Consider the following 20,193-nt stretch of genomic DNA (forward strand, 5'->3'; position numbering starts at 1 on the left):
TCAGCATTAATACTCGTTCACAGAAGCATCCAAGTGTGCACCACAAAGAAACATTGAAGCCTCTCCCTAACCTGAACAGCTAGAAACATGGAAAAACAGAATGGTCAGCCACTGCAATTTTTACTATACCTAGGCCTGAAGCACAACTGAAATGCAAAGATTTCAGAATGGAGTACTCCAGAGTTGCCTTACTACAACTTTCACGACCTTTCCCCAAGAAGAGATTGCTAGAGAAAGGATAGTTCAACTCTTAATGGACTAATGGATCACACAGGGTCATTCTGAAGGAATATTTCCCATATTGCTCTCAAGGGAATTCTGCCCCCCAAAATAAAAATTCTGCACATGATATTTTAAAATCCTGCAAAATTTTTGTCAAATAAATGTGGAGGCTCCAGCATGGCAGTGAAGATCACAGGCCACTGGCTGCATGAACGTGGGAAATCACCCCGCAACTCCTCCTCCTCCCCCCAGGACAGGGACTCAGCCATGAGGTAGCACCTGATCCTGACACAGCACAAGGGCTAGGCCTGCCCCAGGAACAACCTGAGGTCTTGCTCCTCTCTGCCAGGCACACTGGGTGTGGACAGGCATGCTGAGCCCTGCACAAGTGTACAGGGTTGGATCCAGGTGTGGGGTGAAAGGGTTCTGTGTCAGACACTATGAATGCAAGCAGCTCAGGAGGAAGGTATGGGGAATCTGGATACAGAGGGGCTCGTGAGAGGTGTTGTTGTGGGTGTACGGGCAATGGGACTCTATAGGGGAATTCAGGTGTGGTCCAGATGCAGAGGGGTGAAGCTCATGGAGGAGAGTTTTTATGGGTCGTCATAATGGGTGGGCCCCAGTTGCTGCAAAAGGATTTGTCATTCTCTTCTCAAAACCCTTCACCTTCTTCTCCCCACTGTCCTCTACTCCTTTCCCTATTCCACCTCCTCTTCCTTCCTCCCTCATTACCTCTCCCCCTTCTCCTATTTCCACTGCCCCCTCCTCTCCACTTGCCCTGCCCCACCACAACAACTCACCACTAAACAGAAAGCAAGATGGCTCTCAGCACACAGAAGGGGAACTCAAACAGCACTAGGATCCAGGAGACAGCATCCAGTTGCAGAGTCACAGGGCTTCTCCCTCACCCAGGCAGCTCTGTACTCACAGAAAGCGGGGTGGGGGGACGGGCAGTAGTACTAGACTTTGCCTCTGTTTGGGAGAGGTACTATCCCACTGCTTTTCCCCCCAAACTAGGTCCATTGGCCTCCCCACCCCTTCTACACAAAGTCCCTTTGTTTCTCCTGAATTTTCTGCAGGGAAATGAAGAAATCTGCAGGGAGACATGACTATAATTCCTCCAGGAGTACCACATAAAGGAAGCATGTTGAGAACAACGCGCTCTGAGATACTAAGGTAGGCAAACGTGAATATTCATGGTGAATATTACTTCTTACCCTGCCTCTCTCCCTGCAAACAACTGCCAAAACAAGCAGCACCAGGGAAAACTTAAAGAGACTTTTCCATACGCTTGAGGGAAATACACAAAAGAGATTTACTTGCTTTATCAATAGATTTGACATTAGAGCCCTCTACTGGCTGCCTGAATTGTCTGAGTACAGAGGCCCTCAAAATGTACCTAACCACAGCTTCCCTACTTTAGGTTTCTGACCCTCTGGGGCTGCAGAGGAGCCTACCAGGCCTTAAGACTACCCAAAATGGGCAAAGTCCATAGTTAACACCACAATTAAAAGAACATTTCCTAGATTTAATACATTCTATATAGGCAGGCTAAGAAAGGAGGAAAGTGTTGATTTTTTCTACTGCAGAAGGGCCTGCATCCTTGGTGTCCGTGCATTCTTACTAATAGGTTTTAGGAGGACACATACTTGGAAGACAGAACAACAAATAAAAAATAAAATATCTTTCAAAGTAACTCTTCATAGTTGAAGAAACAAGCAACAGAAGAGAAATTAAAAAGGGCTAGTGAAATCTTAGCACAGAAATGAACACAACTCTCATCTAATTAGGAGCTTACCAATGATTCACTTAAATAAAAATCCTCCTGAATAACCACAGGAGCTTTCAGAAAGAAGAAAATTATTTTTCTAATATCACAAACCCAAACTGCACAATGGCTCAGACTCCCCTTCCTTTTCATTCTAACGCAATATTTACTGTGACATCAGTTCAAACTTGTTACTTTATGAGAGGCCCAATTACTGTTCCACAAAAGCTACCGATCTTAAAATGTATTAATAGAGCATCCTCATTTTATAAAAGGAGTAAGAAACAACACCAGGTAGTAAATAGGTGCAACAAAATGACTATCAATAAGGTGCCTGTGCCACAGAACTACACTTGGACTCTACCCTAAGGAGGGGAAAGGTTTTAGGAGATTTGCTGAAAAAGAAAGTTGCTATGACACCAAATTCCAGGTAATATGTAATAGGGCCAAGAAACTTTTTTGGAATCACTTTAGGATACAGAAGCAGCTTTGGTATCTATAGCAGCTAATAGTTACTGAAGTTATCAAGCTGAAGTCAATCTTATTTTCTCCATTAATTATAGAAGATGAAACACAGGTGGGGTCAGCACAACTAGTTTTCTATTTTAAACAGCAATCTTCAGATTACCATAGATTAAAAAAACTGAACTGGTAACAGAACAGTCCAATTGACTGTGCAGTGCTGTTGATGTAGCAGAACATTTCCACAATTTATGCTAAAAACTGCTACAATCATTGAGGGAAAAATCTTATACCGTAGCAGTGATTTGCCTTTTTCCATTACAGTAGAGTCCCTAGCATCCAACCTAAACAGGACCAACAGGTGGTCAGATTACCAAAAATGTCAGATGCTAGGGACTCTACTGTAACTGGGGCCGCTTAGTCCCCATTCCTGCCTGGCCCTGGCCCCTTCCCTCCCTGCAGCTCCCGGGTGCCCAGTCCTGCTCGCTGCCCCGTTGCTCTCCTGGAGCTGCTGATGCCTGCAGCTCCTGGGGATGAAGCGGCTCCAGGGCACGGGCCGGGAGAACGGCCCCGCTCGCTGCCCTGTCACTCTCTTGGAGCCGCTGATGCCGCTCCTGCGGGTCGGATAAAGCAGAATGTTGGATTACTGAAGGTTGGATAATCCAGACTCTACTGTACTCTAATAGCACTTCACTACAGGAGGACTCTTAAGACAAAAACATCTATTTCTTAATGTGTACTCAATTTGTTTTCTTGTGACAACTGTATTCATAGTGATAGCTATGAAGAAAGACACAACTCCCACTCCCTACAACAAATGCATAACAGGATTATAATCCAAGAGTTCACTGAAGAGCTATAAACCAGTGTACGTACATTTCCATACAAAAGTCATTAATGCACAGTCAAGTCAAGCCTTATGGAGGCACCTTAGTGGCTCCACAGTTAAATTTATATTGCTTTTTCTGCTTAATGAAAGGTTTAAATGCTTAATGTGAACAGGAAATCTTACACTGATTGTCCCCCCAGATCATTAAGGAGGAAAAATGTCAATTTTCCAACCAAAAAAACAAAGATAATCTGGACCTTGTCACACGCAAAATGACAACAAACTAAAAGGGTATGTCTACACAGCACTTTGAGTTCTGCAAGACGCCTAACCCTGAGTTAGTGGGACTTGTTGTAGCACTCTACAAATAACAGGTCACAACACTGGGCAATTTCGGAAAATATAATACTCTTCACTATAAGGCTGCGTCTAGAGTGGCAAGTTTTTCCGCAATTTTTTGCAAAAACTTGCCAGCTGTCTACGCTGGCCACTTGATTTTGCGCAAAAGCACTGACGTTCTACTCTCCGAAATCAGTGCTTCTTGCGCAAATGCTTTGACATTCCCGTTTGGGCAAAAGCCCTTTTCCGGAAATGCTTTTGTGCAAAAGGGCCAGCGTAGACAGCTAAGAACTGTTTTGCGCAAAAAAGCCCCGATGGCAAAAATGGCGATCGGGGCTTTCTTGTGCAAAACCGCGTCTGGATTGGCACGGACGCTTTTCCGCAAAAAGTGGTTTTGCGGAAAAGCGTCCGTGCCAATTTAGACGCTCTTTTCCGCAAATGCTTTTAACGGAAAAACTTAGCCTAACTGTTTAGTTTCAAGAAGAGTTCTGCATCTTTGTAAAGAACTTCCATTCTTCAGTGCCTTCTCCCTGGCTCTGCTACCCACCTTGGTTCTTCAGCTCCTCTCTGCAGGCAGCCTGCTTCCCTAGCACCTAAACCCTGCTATTCTGTGCGTCTCTGGCAGGAGTCCTTACCAGTCTCTGCCTCTTTCGCTGCCCTCTCGTGACATCCTGACTCCTTAGCTTTTCAGAAAGTCTACATTTACCTAGAAAATTTGGTCCCTTTGTGGCAGAGATATACAGTTCCCTTTCTGAGGCAAGCCTCCCTCTCTCTCTGCTGTTTCCTTTCCAGTTATGACTGAGGACATGATTGATGGTAGTATCCAGACAAGTAGAGCTTGTAGATCTACCAGAGAAGGCAAGTCCTCCATCTGCAAACCTCCTTTGATTATCTAGGGATGAGTCCCAAACTGACAGACCTTAGCAGGTTTCCTAAGAAAATATGCAAGCAATTCTTGGTATGTTTCCAGAAAAAGAAACTAGAGCCATTTGAGAGAATAGGAGACACAGTCAGAAAAGTGGGTTTCCTAGCACCTCCTAGCCATTTTACCCACAGGTTCCCAGCTCAGTAACTCAGTCCCAATGCCCACCTTATCTCCCCAGTTCCATGGTTCTGCTTTCATCCTACACCAAAGTCACTGACTCATTCCCTGAAGAATTGTTGTTCATGCTTACTTTGTTTTATTGCAGGATGTCAATGTTAGTAAAGGTGAATAAAACAGTCCTCCGTGTAAATATCAGATGTTGTTCTCAAGAATGGGAAAGGGAGAAACAGTTCTGGACACACAAGAAGTTCAACAGAACAAGAAAGAACTACAGTTCCACAAAGAAGAGATCTCTTCCATGGGCGCTTTTGGGCATCTCCCATGCAAGCAATGGCCAGGCCTTTCTTATACAATCTATTAAAGATTATAGTCCATTGTATTATTGCTGTAAGCTATAGCCAGGCTTTGTTTCTGAAGTTATTACAAAGACAGCCAGTGAGAAAACCCACCTCTCTCATAGAATACTATAAAATGGAGTGGGGACCCTCAGCATTGGGGAACCTGTGCTGGCTCTCTAGCCTTCCCACTGCCTCACCACAGGGCTGGGACACACAAAATCTATTAGGCTGAGTATTCCTAAACTCTAGTGTGGGAGAGGAAAGTGGGGAGTGTCTTTCACCTTCTCAATTAGGCATCACTTCTCACCTGTGTGTGGCTCCCCCAACTGTTTTTTTCTGAGAGTCAGTGGCTCCCGACCCAAAAAAAGGTTCCCCACTCCTGCTATAAAACATTATCACTAAATTTCTCTCTCATATATGCAATAATGAATAAAAAAAAAGTAGTGGTAGAGACGCGTTACACAGCTATATATATAGTTTTTTACATATATAAAAACGTTAACCCACAATTGCAGTCAGAAATATCTAGAACATCTGTGACAGCATGAACTATTAATCAGGTGCAACCTGCTTATATTTGAAAGTGAAGTGGGCTCAGATCCAGAACAGTAGTGTCTATTTTCAAATATCTAACTGTTTTTCCTTCAGTTTACCTGTCAGTATCAGTTAAGGATGTTAAAAAGCAGTTAAGTAACCACGTAACCAATGAAAATCTCAGCAGTTACAGGGTTACACGCTGAGGGCTGCACTATAAAGCTTATTCTGCAGAACCCATAGTGCAGCCAGCTCCCCGGGAGCTGAGTAGGCAGCCAGTGCATGCTGGTAACCATCTGTGCTATGGACTCTGCAGTTTACACTTTATACTGCATAGTCTGCAACACAGGGCGGCAGTCGGCTCCCTGGGAGCCGGTGCACGCCGGAAATGGGCTTTTAAGCCAGCTCACAGCACATACCAGCTCCTGTTTTACACTGTTTTAAATGAAAAATGTTTTTTGTGGTAGAGAGGGGTCCTGAGCACAACTCATCTTTCAATAAATGTTCTTTACAAATAGGGACATGCACAAGGGGAGCAAGCAAGGGCACACCCTTCTTCCTACTCCTCCCCCCCCCCACTGAAATCACCATACATCTCTGCAGCCCCAGGGGAGGAAGTAGCAGGGTGGCTGGCTGTCAGCTAACCTCCTTCTCCCCTCTCTACAACAACTGCTGCATCTTCTTCCCTGCTAGCTCCAACCTACCCCCGCCAACTCATTTCAGCAGACAGCAGTGCTGGGACTCCAAAAGAAGCAGCAGCTGCTTCAGAGGTGAAGGGACAAATGAGGAGCTTAGCCTACAGCCAGCCACTCGACTGCTTCCTCCAACCCCAGGATACAGGGACACAGAGTGTGCTGTTGTCAGGAGTCCCACTGCCTCCTCACTGCTGGGCATCCCTGCCAGAGAAATCAGAGGGGCTTGGGGATGGGAATGTGAGCATGCAAACCTTTTGATTGCTTTGGGAGGACCATGGTCGACAGACACAAACAAATCTCAATTCCTGTGCACACACCTGTTTATGTATTAGCAGAGCTTGCTGTCTGATAATCCAGGGAAACAGGAATTAATGGAAGGTACAACTTTAAAATTTACTGAAATTACTTGTCAAATTCTGGAAGTCTGCATGCACCCCATGAAGTACACTATAGAAGTGGTAAGTACACCATTTTCAGATGTTCGCATCTTCATTATTTTAGACCCACACTATTTCCAACTTTATCCAGCACACATTTCTCAGATCAGTAATTTGAGCTTTAAACGTGGCATATACACAAAGTATGAGCTATCTAAAGACAAAGATCTTCAAGATTAAAAGGATCTAAAGATTGAGGCATACTTGTTCTTGCTGGCATAACTTGAGGGTTTGAATTTTTTCCACCTAAGTGTTAAAAAATATTTCAGTTAAGAGCTAGAAGCCCCAAGAGAAAATTGCAAGGGGATGATGAGAAGTTTTGGAATAGAAAGGCTCTTGCAACTTAAGCTATACAATCTCTAAGGCTTACTCACTTTTTTCTTTCCTCTCTCCATTTAGCAATCTCCTCTGGAGTATCTAGCTGTATTCTTTTAGCACCAGGACCATGCATCTAGGGAGGACAAGTTTTCAGAAGCGTTACAAAAAGCGATTGAAAAATATTCCCTTTATTCAATTACATAAAACTCTGCAACTTTAAAAAGCCAGACATTGTTGAAGTCAGGTGTAGCATACAGAAAATGAGATGACAAAAATGATAAATGGTGATTTTCAGTTCTATAATATTGTTTTTTACATGCTTTTTTACGTTTAATATGGGATTGAGGGTCAGTTTGGGCTGACACTGGACTTTGCCTAAAAATAACCAGAGCAGAAGCTAATAATCAATTCAGCAATTTCAATGGACTCAATGTTTGAAGCAGTCTAGAATACCTACATTCTTCCAGTGAATCTGAACCAACTTCTCATGTGCACTGAAACTGCAACCATCTTCTGCACACTGCAAGAGAAAGAAAAGCCCTCAATACTATGTGAATGGAATTATGCAGCTAAGAACAATCAAAATATAGCTCACTTATTTTTTAACTACATTGCATACCACTTCATATTAGATCACTGTCTTGAATAGCAAAACAAATTAACAACTGCTAATGCAGTCTCAGCCTTTTAGGTCTTCAAAGTTCTGCAAGTAACTAAGTACCAATACTACAGCATGAACACTTAAAAAACCCATTAAGTTACAGTACTAAGTTTCCAAGGAATACTACATTATTTTCACTATGTTTTTAAATATCCACTCTCCACAGTACTCATTTATGACATCAACTTAGGATTCAGAATGCATTCAAGAGTTAATACCAGTGAAGATCTTCTATCATAGTGGATATAAAAAAAAAGTCTGAGCTCCATCAGAGGATGTGCTCAAATTGTACACACTATATTCAGCCCTGTTCTAGGGCAGGGGACCCCCCACACACACACACACACACATTTCAGATTGGGTGTAAACAACAGCACCACACTTCCAACACTTTGACGGGGTGCAGTCACAGAAGTCCACATGGGATTGATCCCTGGTGTGCTGATCATGCCATTGACATCCAACTTCTTGCTCTCTGGGGCTCCCCACCAGTCTACCTGTTGGGATAGATCCTCTGGTCTCCCCAAGACTAGGCACAGAGCTGGGGTAACTGGCCTTGCAGAGCAGTACAGACACTGGACCACTTCAGCTCTGGAAGGATGAATTTCTAGAGCACAACACCCAAGAAACCAACCCCCAAAAGAGATCAAAACCCCAAATAAAGCAAAAAAACCCAGTAAATAAATCTTTCTCTGTGTAAAAATATTACACAGGGAAAGCTCATGAGGATGTTCACCCTCTTTATCAAGGAAAAAGAGATATGCACATATAACTTTTTACACTGGGCCTGATGAGAAACAATTGTTTTTATTAAATACAAACAGTAGGATTTAAGTGGTTGCAAATGAAAACAGATCAAAGTAAGTTACTAAATTAAAATGAAAAGAAACACATAGCTAGTTCTATTTCACTAAGACATTATCTTAAAGAGCTTTTCTTATTTCGGGCATAATAAGTCAGAGACCCTCTTTTACTGTAACTTGGGTCTCCAACCCTCTTTATATCCTTTTAGAGCGTGCCCGACCATTTCTCAGATGGACCAAAGACAAAGGGCATATAGTGCCCCATTGCTTAAATAGACTCCCCTCCCCAGGCTCAGAGTCTTGGTTTACATCCCCTCTTCCTTAGAAATTTACCAGGTTTAAGATGGGCCCCAGTACCAGGTGGTAGGGTCACATGTCTCAAGAGGCCAAACACCTTTGGACTTACAGGATAAAGAAGGCTGTTTACAACTCGTTCAGTTGATGACCAAGTCATTAAAGCTGGGGGGGAAGGTCACACCAGCAATTGCTCTCATTGGCACATTTAAAATTATAAAGAGTATAATAATTAATATCTCTAACTTTACATACAAGAATGATACTAGGGATGTTAAAATACATGTATTCAGGTAAACATGTAACCACTGAAATTTTCACTTGGTGGTAGGAGGAGCTGGCTCCCTGCAAGCACTGGCTCCCACCTACCTCTTCTCCCTTTCTTCCCTCCCACTGCTGCTTCTGTATCAGAGGCAGCAGCGGAGGAGGGCACTGCATGTAACCATAAAGGTAAACATGTTCACACTACCATATCCCTAAATAATACACGTACCAAAACAGGGTATACAGAGGCAACAGACTGTAACATTAAAATTGATAGGTTATATGAGGGACTTTGTCTAAAGCATCTTTGAGTTATGCATATTTCTGTTCACAGAGCATGGGGGAAGAGCTTCAAGCTGTACTGCTATCTATAGTTGGTCAAAACAAGGCAAACCCCACCAGCAGTGTCACCCCTGAACACTTCAGTAATTCACACAAAATGTTATTGCTTGTTCATAAATCATGAATAATTTCAACTGCTAAATACCAATTTTACATTTACCATTATGAATCAAAAGACCAACATGATCAGCAACCCAATGCCTGTAAGACAGAACCTATGTATTCAATTAGGGCAGGAATGGGGAACCTCAGGCCCAGTGGCCAGATGCCATCCCTCAGCTTGCCTGGATCTGGCCACCTAAGGCTCAGGACTCCCCCCAACACTGGGGAATCCACACTGGCACTCCAGCCACCCCGCTGCCCCTCCAAGGAGATGGCGCACACAACATTTACTAGCCTGGGTCCCCTAGGCTCTGGTGTGCAAGAGGTATGTGGAGAGTGTCTTCCTCCTCAGTTGGGGGCCACATCAGTGAGGAAATGTCTTTTTTTTCCTTTGCTTCTCACTTGTGTATGGCTCCCGACTGATTTTTCTGTCAATTTTCCCTGAACCAGAAAAGGTTCCCCACCACTGAATTAGGGCCTCAGTTTTATACCTTAATCAAAAAAGCACACGCATAGCAAAACAGTGACTCCTTGCACTATTTGTACAAGTTGAACCTCCCAAATCCAGGACTCTCTGGTCCAGTAACATCCATAGTCCAGCAGGCCACGGATGTTGCTTGCACCGGAGGCGGCAGTGGGAGACAACATGGGAGTTGGGGAGCTCAGGCTGGACCAGAAGCACCCGCACGAGACAGCAGCTGGGGGGCCCCTGACCTAGCCAAGGAATCGCCTCCCCCCCCCATTTCAACAGGGCCAGGTGTGGTTGGGGAGCCCCCGTCCTAGCAGGGGAACCCTCGGCATCAGCTGGGCCAGATGTCTGGGGAATCCTGGCCCCAGCCAAGGAACCGCTGGCTGCAGAGGGGCTGCCAGTGGTGGGAGGCCTGGCCAGAGAGCCTTCAGCAGAAGCAGCACTAGTGGCAGGGAACTCCTAATGGCAGTGTGGCCAGGGTGACCAGCCACCACCAGCCAAGAACACCCCAAATGAAGCAAAGATGGTGGAGGTGGATGGCCTTTCTGGGGAGAGGAGCCTGGGAGCAGGCAGCCAGCAGGGGAGCACTAACCTCATCTGGTCCAACAAACTCCCTGGCTCAGGACAGTTTAGGTCCTAGGGTGCCAAATCAGGGAGGGCCAACCTGCAGTCAGTGAAGGAGATGACTCCAATGAAAGTGCCACCTACCAATGGTTCCTGTAGCAAGTGATTCTCCGTTGGTGATCTCCCACTCAAGTACTGACTGGGCCTAAAACCTGCTTAGATTATGAAATTACAGGCCAAAATTGTGTGGCTACAAATTATTTTAAAAATCTTTTTTATAACAAACACTCCCACCTAATTAAACTAACCTGTGCGTGCTGTGCAACATGTTCGTCATATTTTTCTTTGTTTTTATAGCCACGATCACAAGTATCACAATAATTAGAGAAAACCGGTTCTTTTTTCCTCTTGTTCTGTTAAAAAGAGTGACACTGTTATGCGTATTTCTTTTTTTAAAACAGAAACCAATATGCCAGAACTTGCTTTCATTAAAATATTGAAATGAGTTTATAAAACTGGAGTTTCAATAGTCAAAACACTTGATACATAATCTATTCAGAAAAATGACTAAAAGTAATCAAATGTTTATATTCCATTTCTCAGTTTCCAACTTAAATGTGCTCAAGTTTACATATAATTTTTTTTTACTAAGCATCATCACTGCCAACAACCCAACTGACAAAGCAGACCCATTACCTTTATTTTGCAAGAAATAAAGGTTCTTGTAACGTTAGTACATCCCAATAATAAAATCATGTGCATAGTGTACAATTTAAGTGAGTTAATTAGAGTATCCCTCTATTGAATGGATCCAGAACTTGTACTCATCTCATCATGGAATGGTCTTCATTATAACAATGGGTTAACATATATTACAATACAGGATTATGTTATAAACGTAACTTGTATGGAAGAACTGAGAGTATTGTATTCCGGAAGCACAACTGAAGTACTAGGGCCCACAGAATAGCTGTTACAAGTACCTTTTGCTTGTAGTTTCTACCTGGCGAATATTTAAAAAATGAAGGTGTTTCTTCAGCTTGCCATTCTTCAGTAAAATAGCAATCTCCACCTTTAATAAAAAAAAATGTATAAGAAAAATTAAGTTACATAGAACTGTTAAAACACTTTCTTCCATATTATGTTTGAAAAGCAAGCAGTGCACTTAACTGGAATAATCTTATAAAAATTCTTTTAATGAAAAACAGAAATTCAGAAGCTTTTTTTATCCATCTGATATTCCTTATATCATCTGTGTAATCACAATATTGCCTGGAAATTAACGTGGCCACTTAAAAAACCTTTTAAAATACTGATTTATTATTTTAAAAGGAAGATAAACGTCGATTTTTTTGGTTTCTGTTTTCTAATGACATAATCAACATGGCAAATCCCAAAGAGACACAGCCTCCTTGGAGATATGTTACCATGTCACCAAAATTTTTGACAAATAAAAGGCAAAAACCTGGTCTTAAGTTTCAGGGTTGAGTAGTGTGGGAAGGAGCATGAGAAATCTCGCCCTTCGTTTAGTCCTATGCAAGTAGCAGCCAAAAACTGGGGGCAGCAACAACCACCTACACAGATGCACAAACCAGGGTGCACGTGAGGAGCAAGACTCTAGATGCAGAGGAGGAAAAACCCCACTCTGCCCGCTGGAGAAGGGATATGGGGGGAGGCAGGGATACTGGTGTCCGTTCTGCCCGCACGGAGGTGGAGGGCCTCCCCTACCTGGGTACGGGGCTGTCGGCGGCGGCTCCCCGTACACCGGCGATGGCTGGTACCAGGCGCCAGGCGGCAGATAATCCCCAGGCGGCGGTGCCCAGAAGCTGGGGTCCCAGGCTGCGGGTCCCGGGGGCGGGCAGAACACGGGGGGCCTGAGCATGGGGGGAGGCGGCGGCGGGTACCAGGCGAAGGGGTTCATGTCGGGCCCCGCAAAGACCCCGCCGGTGCTACTCGGGTCACTCATATGGCCCCTGTCAGCAGCCGCCTCCACATGGGAACACAGGAGGCCGCTGCATTACGCGTCACTTCCGGCACCACTGTAAACACCACGCCCCCAAAGGCAGAGTGAGGGAACTTTGCTGCCGGGCATGCCGCCGAGAAACGTCATCATACAGCGCCGGAAGGGTTATGGGGGATTCTCAACCGCCCGTGCAACACGGGGTCGCGACGCAATACGCAAGCGCGCCCATCGCTGGGCCGGCCGAGGGGCTTGTGCCATGGCCCGAGAGCTGATGGGGCCGGCGCTGCCCCCAGGCTTTGCCCGCTATGCCGAGGCGGACCCGGATGAAGACTTCAGCCAGGGTGAGGACGCGTTAGAGAACTAAATGCCCCTCAGGCCCGGGCCCCAGCCCGGAGCTGCCTGCAGGGGACGTGCTGTGTCCGGGTTCCCCGAGGGGGCGCGGCCTGGGACTTCCGCGCAGGCTACGGGAGGCGGGGGCTTCTCAGGGGGAGTCGGTCTCGCCCCAGCTGGGGCTCAGTGCTGCCCCCCCCCCCCGCAGGCCCATGTGCTGCTGCCAGGCTGATCTGCACTGGCCTGTTAGCGAGGGACCCGCCTGGGGGCTCGCTGAGCACTTACCGCCCTGCCAGGGTGTTCAGGCTGCGGTCTGCGTCTAAGATTTCCAAAGGGCTCCGCACCTCCCGTGGACATTTCTAGGGGTCCACACATGTCACTCCCCTTTGTTCAGCGCTGTTGCCCTGCTCCGCCTCAGGCAAGCTTCCTGTTTAACAAGTTAGTTTTCTGTGTGCTGTAAATCAGGGGCATTGTTTCTTTGTGACAGCTGAGGAGCACACTTGCAACTTGCCCGATGCTACAAGGCTGCACTCAGTTTTTATATATTTCCATACATTAGATGAGAGAGAAGCATGTACATCTAGCCCTGATCTACACTGGGACCTTATTCTGAAATAATTCCTCCCCCAACTTCGAATTTATAAGCCGTGCGTCCACACTACCATGCCCGTTACTTTGAAACAACAAGCTGTGGAATTTGAACTCTGCGCTCCTGCTTTTCAAAAGGAGTAATGCTAATCCTGAAATAGTAATTTCAGGACTCTCCAGTGACACTAATTCACACTTATTGGCCTCTGGGATGCCTCCTGCAGCTCCCCAGAGTGCTTTTCGGGGCTCTAAGTCTCAGGTAACGTGATCACGTTAATGGAGCCTGCCTCAGACTAATTTCAATGCCTCCTCGTAGTGAGGATACAGATTTGTTAAATCAAGAGTTCTTAAATCAAATTTAGTAATTTCAAAATAGGTTCCTAGCATAGACATGGCCCTAAGGTTTTTTCATGTAGTTGTGTTGTGGTACCTAAGATATTTTACATACATATGTCTGTTGTGTGATATACTGTTTTCTCTCTTCAGGGGAAGCATTGTTAATGCTACTTACACATTACTTTTGCTGGCCTTACACATTGTCTATATATCAGATCAACATTTACTTGATCATTACCTGAATATTGTCATTTGTGGTAGACAGCAGAGCCTTCATTTATTTTATTCACATAATCAGTACTACTGGAATCAATGGGACAGCTCATGTAACCAGACATGTTTTCTCTATAAAAGGTTTATTATGTTATGTTATATTTCACTTTTTATTAAAATTCAGAATGGATAACAAATTTTAAATGAATTTTTGTTTAAATTGGCTTTTAAAACATATTTAAATTATAATGCTTTCTTTGCAAAAATAAACCTGCTTTAAATGAAATCTGAATTTAATACCAAATTTGTTAGTGTGAACTTACTAGAATACTAGAACTGGAAGGGACCTTGAGAGATCATCCTGTCCAGTCCCTTGCCATCATGGTGGGACCAAGCAGAGTCTATATCATCCCTGATAGATGTCTATCTAACCTGCTCTTAAATATCTCCAGTGATAGAGATTCCACAGCCTCCTAGGCAATTTATTCCAGAGTTTAACCACCCTGATAGGAAGTTTTTCCTAATGTCCAACCTAAACCTCCCTTGCTGCAGTTGAAACCCATTATTTCTTGTCCTATCAGCAAAGGCCAAGGAGAACACTTGTTCTCCCTCCTCCTTGTAACATCCTTTTAGATATTTGAAAACTGCTATCATGTCCCCTCTCAGTCTTCTCTTTTGTAAGCTAAACAAGCACAATTCTTTCAGTCTTCCATCAGAGGTCATGTTTTCTAGACCTTTCATCGTTTTTGTTGCTCTTCTCTGGACGTTCTCCAATTTCTCCACATCTTCCTTGAAATGTGTTGCCTAGAACTGGACACAGTACTCCAATTGAGGCCTAATCAGCGTGGAGTAAAGTGGATGACTTCTTGTGTCTTGCTCACAACACTGCTGTTAATGCATCCCAGAATCATGTTGGCTTTTTTTTTTGCAACCGTGTTACACTGTTGACTTATATTTAGCTTATGATCCACTATGACCCCTAGATCCTTTTTTGCAATATTCCTTCCTATATTAATCTTAAAACACTTAAATAGAAATATGCTGAAATCCACAAGCATCTACCAAAAACTTTTGAGTTAAAGACTGCTTTTCTGTGTAAGGAATAGGGATGTAAGAGTAGTTGATTAGTCGACTACTTAGTCGATTAGTTGACTGCTTGTGAAGCCTGGGCTTATCAGGTAGATGTGTCGACAACTCACATTTCCCCCTCCCCTTCCTGCCTCTATATCAGACAGCAAAGGGCAGAGAAGCAGGAGCTGGTGCTGGGGGAAGCCGGCTTAAAAGCCGGTTCCCTGCAGTACCATCTCCGTGGTGCTGTTCCCCCCTCCCTGTGCTGTTGTCTCTGAGGCAGCCGTGCGGCAAGGGGCCAGGGAGACTGCTGTGGCAAAGCAGCCCCTGTCTGCGGCCAACCGCCAAGGACAGGGGCTGCTTCACCACAGCAGCTTGGGAGTCCCAGCTGGGACTGAGGAAGCCCGGCTCATGCCAAGTCCAGGAGCTACCCCTGCTGTGGCTCTGCAGTTTACATGAAGTAAGAGCTGTGCTGCCTGCGCGCCCGGCTCTTACTACATTTAAACTGCAGAGCCGCGGGGATAGAGCCTTCTCTTTTTAACTAATCATGTAATATCAAATAGTATCAACTTCATGATTACCCAGTTACTTCCCCTCTTTTCCCCTTCCTGCCCCCAACATCCTTAGTATGGAAAGAATTGAAGGGATAACTAATTTCTTAGGCCACATTATTAAATGTTGACCTAACAGGTCATAAACTGTACTATGAGCTTGTATTGTTTAATAAAAACAATTCTATATGCTGTTTTATGTGTTCAGCTAAATTCCAGTTAACATCCTGATACAGCATGAAACAAATCATGAACAAAATGTTCATTATCTAGTAAAGAAAAAAAAGTGACCATACTAGGAATGTTGTCTAACAAATTAAGAATGTACAGTTAATAAGAATCTGAAAATATGAAGCTGCTGTAATTGCTTAAATAAAGTTATCGTGTACCCTCCTAGGTAGCCAAAAAAAGTAGTAAAACTAGAATAAAAGCTGTATTTAGTTGTGTATCAACATGTTTTAACTTATATTAAGCAACGTGAATTTTTTTAAGAAAATAACTGAAGTACAACTGGAAGTTGATTAAAATTGATAATTTAAATCAAGGCTTTCCATTTGGTGATTTAAATCATGATTTAATTGCATGATTTGAACCTCCTTGATTAAAATCAATCCATCCTGTTAAAAATAGTTTTCATGTCTAGGTTGGACCTAGTTTCATTCATTAGCATTAATATTTATTAGTCTCTAAAGTGCCACAGGACTGCTCGTTGTTTTCAACTATGTTAAAATTTGTTTGGGTTTTTTTTTGGTATATGTATAACCGTGAAAATTTTTAGTAGTTAAGTTTACGTGGGTGCGAGGGAACCTCTACGGGAGCCAGTGTATGTGGGGAGCCAGGTTTTAGACCGGCTCCTTGCATGTTCCAGCTTCGGTGGAGCTGCTGCCCTCCAGCCTCCCTGTGCGCTGCTGCCTCTGTATCAGAGGCAACAGTGCAGGGGCGCAGGTGGCGGCTGCTGCCAGAGGGCTACTGCTGTGCAGGCTGGGAACCAACAGCGCAGGACCTAAATCAGCTGGGCTGGAGCAGCTTCCGGATCATGGTTAACTGTTACCTGATAAGCATTACCTTTATGATGCTTACTAAGTAATCTGTACACATCCCAGTTACCTATCACATACTATTTTTTTCCATAGACTCCCTGCCTTATTCAATGCACAGGATGGATAGTGCACAGTTACTCAGCAGTTCAGTATTTTGTTTTATCCTCATTGTTCAGTGTGTATCCCGATGCCTTGTTTGCTGCACACTATTCAAACCCTTCCCTGAAAACAGAATTATTAATTTCCTCATGGACTTTCCTAAAGTGTCTGAGGACTTCACAAATATTCATTTATCTTTGTAACACTCATGTGAGCTGAGAGAATAGTTTTATCCTGTTTTAACATCTGGGAAGGTGAGAGAGAGTTCATGGGCTAACGTTTTCACAGAATCTCGGTGCTCACATACAGAAGACTTATGCTTATTTTTTCATGATACTCAGAATTATATGGCATTTAGATAGTAAAATCATAGCTTCTATTGAAGCTTCTGACTTCTGCAAGTTAGACCCCTGGGTTTTCTGTCAGACATCATGTTTCTGACATCTATGAAAAGATTGGTTTAAATGACTTGACTAGCATGACAAAGAAACTCACTAGCAGAGACAATATCTAGCTCTCCAGGGCAGCATTCATAGCTAAACCCTCTTGCAGCCACTTGCCTCCTTTACTATGTGCAACAGGTGAGGCAGGGGGGCTACTAACAATAGTTTCCTTCTTTGCACAATCCTGATTCATCCCCAGAGTAGATCCATCCTGTGTGCTGAAAGGCTGGCATCCTTTGAAAAAATAGTATGTGGTCATTGAATTAATGTGTGATATGTGTGTTCAAAGGGGCTGAAGTAAGGTTGCACAAGCAACCTTAATTATGGCATTTCTAACTTTTAAGTGCCTAATTTTGCAATCTTAATATTCTTTTAACATATTTGTGTGTAATTTCCTAGCATTTAACAAAAAAGGCAAAGTGAGAAACAAGTTCCATGATATGACAACATATTGATACATGCATCATCGAAAGGGTTCGTCCACTGTGCAGACCTCTCCCACAAGCTCACAGAGTACCTGATAGATATGGACCAGCACTAGAGGGGAGTGAGACAGAGATACTTTGCTAGCAGCTTTCACACACACACATTTGTGGACAACAAAAGAATGTTGAGATTGAACGAATCGTGGGTTCCATTCCGGGTTTTGGAAAGGAGCCTTCTATAGTCGGCACAAACTCTTCTACCCATACCACCTTCCTACTCAAGATTAGCCCTTTCTGCTCTGTGGTCTCCAGCCTATCCCAATCTTGTCTTTCCCATTTGGGGTTCTTTATTTTAGTCCCGCTCTTTTTCTTGTCATTTCCATTATCCACACCTCAGGCTTTTCATCCCGGTTCTAATCTCCCCACCCAGTCAATACTAATCTCCCCTTCCAGGCTCACTTTTGCTTCCCAGGTCCCAGTTTCTCCTCCTCCTTCTCTTGCCCCTCCCTCCCCCCCGCCCCGCTCTTCTCCACACCCAGCCCCTGTCCCAAGTCCTTGTTCCCAGTCTCCATGCCCAACCAGTCTCAATTCCCCCATCCTGGATTTTCATTCAGACTGTCTCTTCTGTTCTCCCTCCCCTGATGGCTCCCAGTCTTACCTTTTCAGACTTTTTCTTGGATCTAAATTCCACCTTCCCAGATTTCTCCTTTTCCCTCTGTGGCTCCTTGATTCAGTCTCTTAGCCTAGCCAGTCCCCATTCTCTCCTGCACCAAGCTCCTTATCAGTGGCTCTAGCAAAAGTTCACTATACTTCTTCCCATCCAAATAAGTTTCTCTTCCTATCTACCTTAAAACCAGTGTTAAAATTTCAAAACACCCTATCGAGTTTATATGTTTCACAATGCATTCTCAGGCATAAAAAGCCCAGTAATGTCAGAGCCATTCAATCCTGTGATTTCAATTATTTATTTATGCTCTGATTGAACTGAGCATTTAAATCACACACTTAAATCAATTTTTATTCAGCATATCATTTAAGCTTGTGCTTACATGCTTTGCTATGTCAGTACCTTAAGTCATAGTTTTAAACATTTTCTCTTAATTCTTCTGTAGCAGCAGGACTGTTTGAATAAAACTAAATTCAGCAAAGTACATATTTTGATAAGTCTGGTAATATATAAAGTATTTAATAAAATATCCACACTAAATCTTGATGTTTAGTTGCAGGTCCAGTATTGCCTCCTGGTTACAAAAAAGGCTCCGAAATGCCTGACAGTAATGAAGGCTCTGAGTCACCTCCTCTACTTAGAGAAACAAATAGAGATTCTGAAGAGGAGCAGGACACTGAACCAGTACCAAAGTCAGTCTGTGTGTCATTCATATATTTACACTAGTAAAATAAGCAAAAATTGGACCACTTCATATGACAAGTTGACTGAATTAACCCAGATGCAGGAAAGGGGATAAATTATGCAACTCCAGAAGTTAAATGCCACCCCAAGACAGGGCCGGACTAAAGGGTGGACGAGCCGGACAGCTGCCCAACGCGCCTGATGGCGACTGTAAGGGGCGCGTGGCATCCCTTATAGCTGCCATCAGGCACCGCGCACCCGGCTCCCACAGCGCCGGCCCGCCCCATCCAGGGCCCCCCACCCACCCATCCCCACGCTGCCGGCCAGCAGCGCCCTTCCCCCCACGGCCACAGGGCTCTGCATGGCCAGGCTCTGTGCGCCAGCAGCAGTGGTTGGGCCGGGCTGGGCAGCGCATGCGCCGTGCGCCCTAGGGCCGGGCTTATGCTCCCTGGGGGGGGGCAGACCCACGCATGCGCCGTGCGCCATGGGGCAGCACCGCGCGCCCAGGCTCGGGATGCCAAAATGGCTTGGGCCGGCCCTGCCCCAAGATAAAATCTACTAAGATTGTCTTCCCCATTCTTTCCATGAGGTTAGCTGATATGTGTCTCGTCTTAGATTGCTATTGGCTTTTCCACGCAATCTAAATTGTTTCATTTTGATTTTGTATCTTGATACATGTTAACCTTTAGACTGTACTTTTAATTTGTATCTGTACACAACAGATGTGCATGATGAGCACTTCATTAGAAATCTGAAACTTAATATTAGTGAATTCTGTTTCCAAAGTACAACAAGTCTCCCCACATGAATTAATAAGCAGCTGGTTTATGTAGCTAATATTAAAGTTGCTGGAATTGGCCTGTTCATGGAAGTGGATTTTGATAAACTATATCTTTGCTAGCAATAAGGTATGTTTGGGATCTGTATTAGGCTTTGGGTGGACTGTGAATTTTGAAATGAGTATTTCCTAATGTAAATTAAGAATCATATTGGAGGTGGAAATGAAATTTTGAGGTTTAAAAAAAAGAAAGGAAAAAAAGCCAAGGACTTGCAATCCCTAAATTTGGATTCCTAGCTCCAGCAGCCAAATACACCCCCGCCCTGCTCTGACCACTTCCCTGGGTCTGATGGCTCCCATTCCCTGGCCCCCTGCCTAACCTAAAAGTAGCATGATTTTCAGAAGTTCTAAACATCTATAAATGTCACTGAGATGAGTAGCATTGCTTAGCATCTTGAAAATTAATCCACTTCTAACTTTAGGCAGAAAGTCTTGAAAAAATTGGCCTTTGATTCTACATGA

General features: G+C 44.1%; 2 protein-coding genes and 1 long non-coding RNA gene across 7 annotated transcripts in view; 2 read left to right on the forward strand and 1 right to left on the reverse strand.

The window, feature by feature from the left end:
• Positions 1 to 12,626, reverse strand: part of NUFIP1 (nuclear FMR1 interacting protein 1) — a 29,206-nt gene extending 16,580 nt beyond the window's left edge. The window contains exons 1-5 of the mRNA XM_006124407.4: positions 12,215 to 12,626; positions 11,470 to 11,558; positions 10,795 to 10,899; positions 7,445 to 7,507; positions 7,044 to 7,120 (exon numbers count right to left, since the gene is read on the reverse strand). Coding sequence (XP_006124469.2) covers positions 7,044 to 7,120; positions 7,445 to 7,507; positions 10,795 to 10,899; positions 11,470 to 11,558; positions 12,215 to 12,452 — 572 coding nt within the window. The 5' untranslated portion in view covers positions 12,453 to 12,626. The remainder of the gene's footprint in view (positions 1 to 7,043; positions 7,121 to 7,444; positions 7,508 to 10,794; positions 10,900 to 11,469; positions 11,559 to 12,214) is intronic.
• Positions 636 to 4,945, forward strand: LOC142826485 (uncharacterized). Its single transcript, XR_012900650.1, has 3 exons — positions 636 to 688; positions 1,302 to 1,398; positions 4,811 to 4,945. It is a non-coding gene; the product is annotated as an uncharacterized LOC142826485 (long non-coding RNA).
• GPALPP1 (GPALPP motifs containing 1) overlaps positions 12,623 to 20,193 on the forward strand; it is a 35,145-nt gene continuing 27,574 nt past the window's right edge. Inside the window, exons 1-2 of one of the 5 annotated variants that reach the window (XM_075918993.1) lie at positions 12,624 to 12,790; positions 18,763 to 18,905. In XM_075918993.1, the coding sequence (XP_075775108.1) occupies positions 12,755 to 12,790; positions 18,763 to 18,905 (179 nt within the window). In that variant the 5' untranslated portion in view covers positions 12,624 to 12,754. Of the gene's footprint in view, positions 12,791 to 18,762; positions 18,906 to 20,193 lie in introns of all 5 variants that reach the window. The other 4 variants (XM_075918989.1, XM_006124406.4, XM_075918990.1 and 1 more) reach the window with 4 other exon arrangements.

Source organism: Pelodiscus sinensis, chromosome 1 (assembly GCF_049634645.1).
Source record: "Pelodiscus sinensis isolate JC-2024 chromosome 1, ASM4963464v1, whole genome shotgun sequence".
Lineage (NCBI taxonomy): Eukaryota > Metazoa > Chordata > Testudines > Trionychidae > Pelodiscus > Pelodiscus sinensis.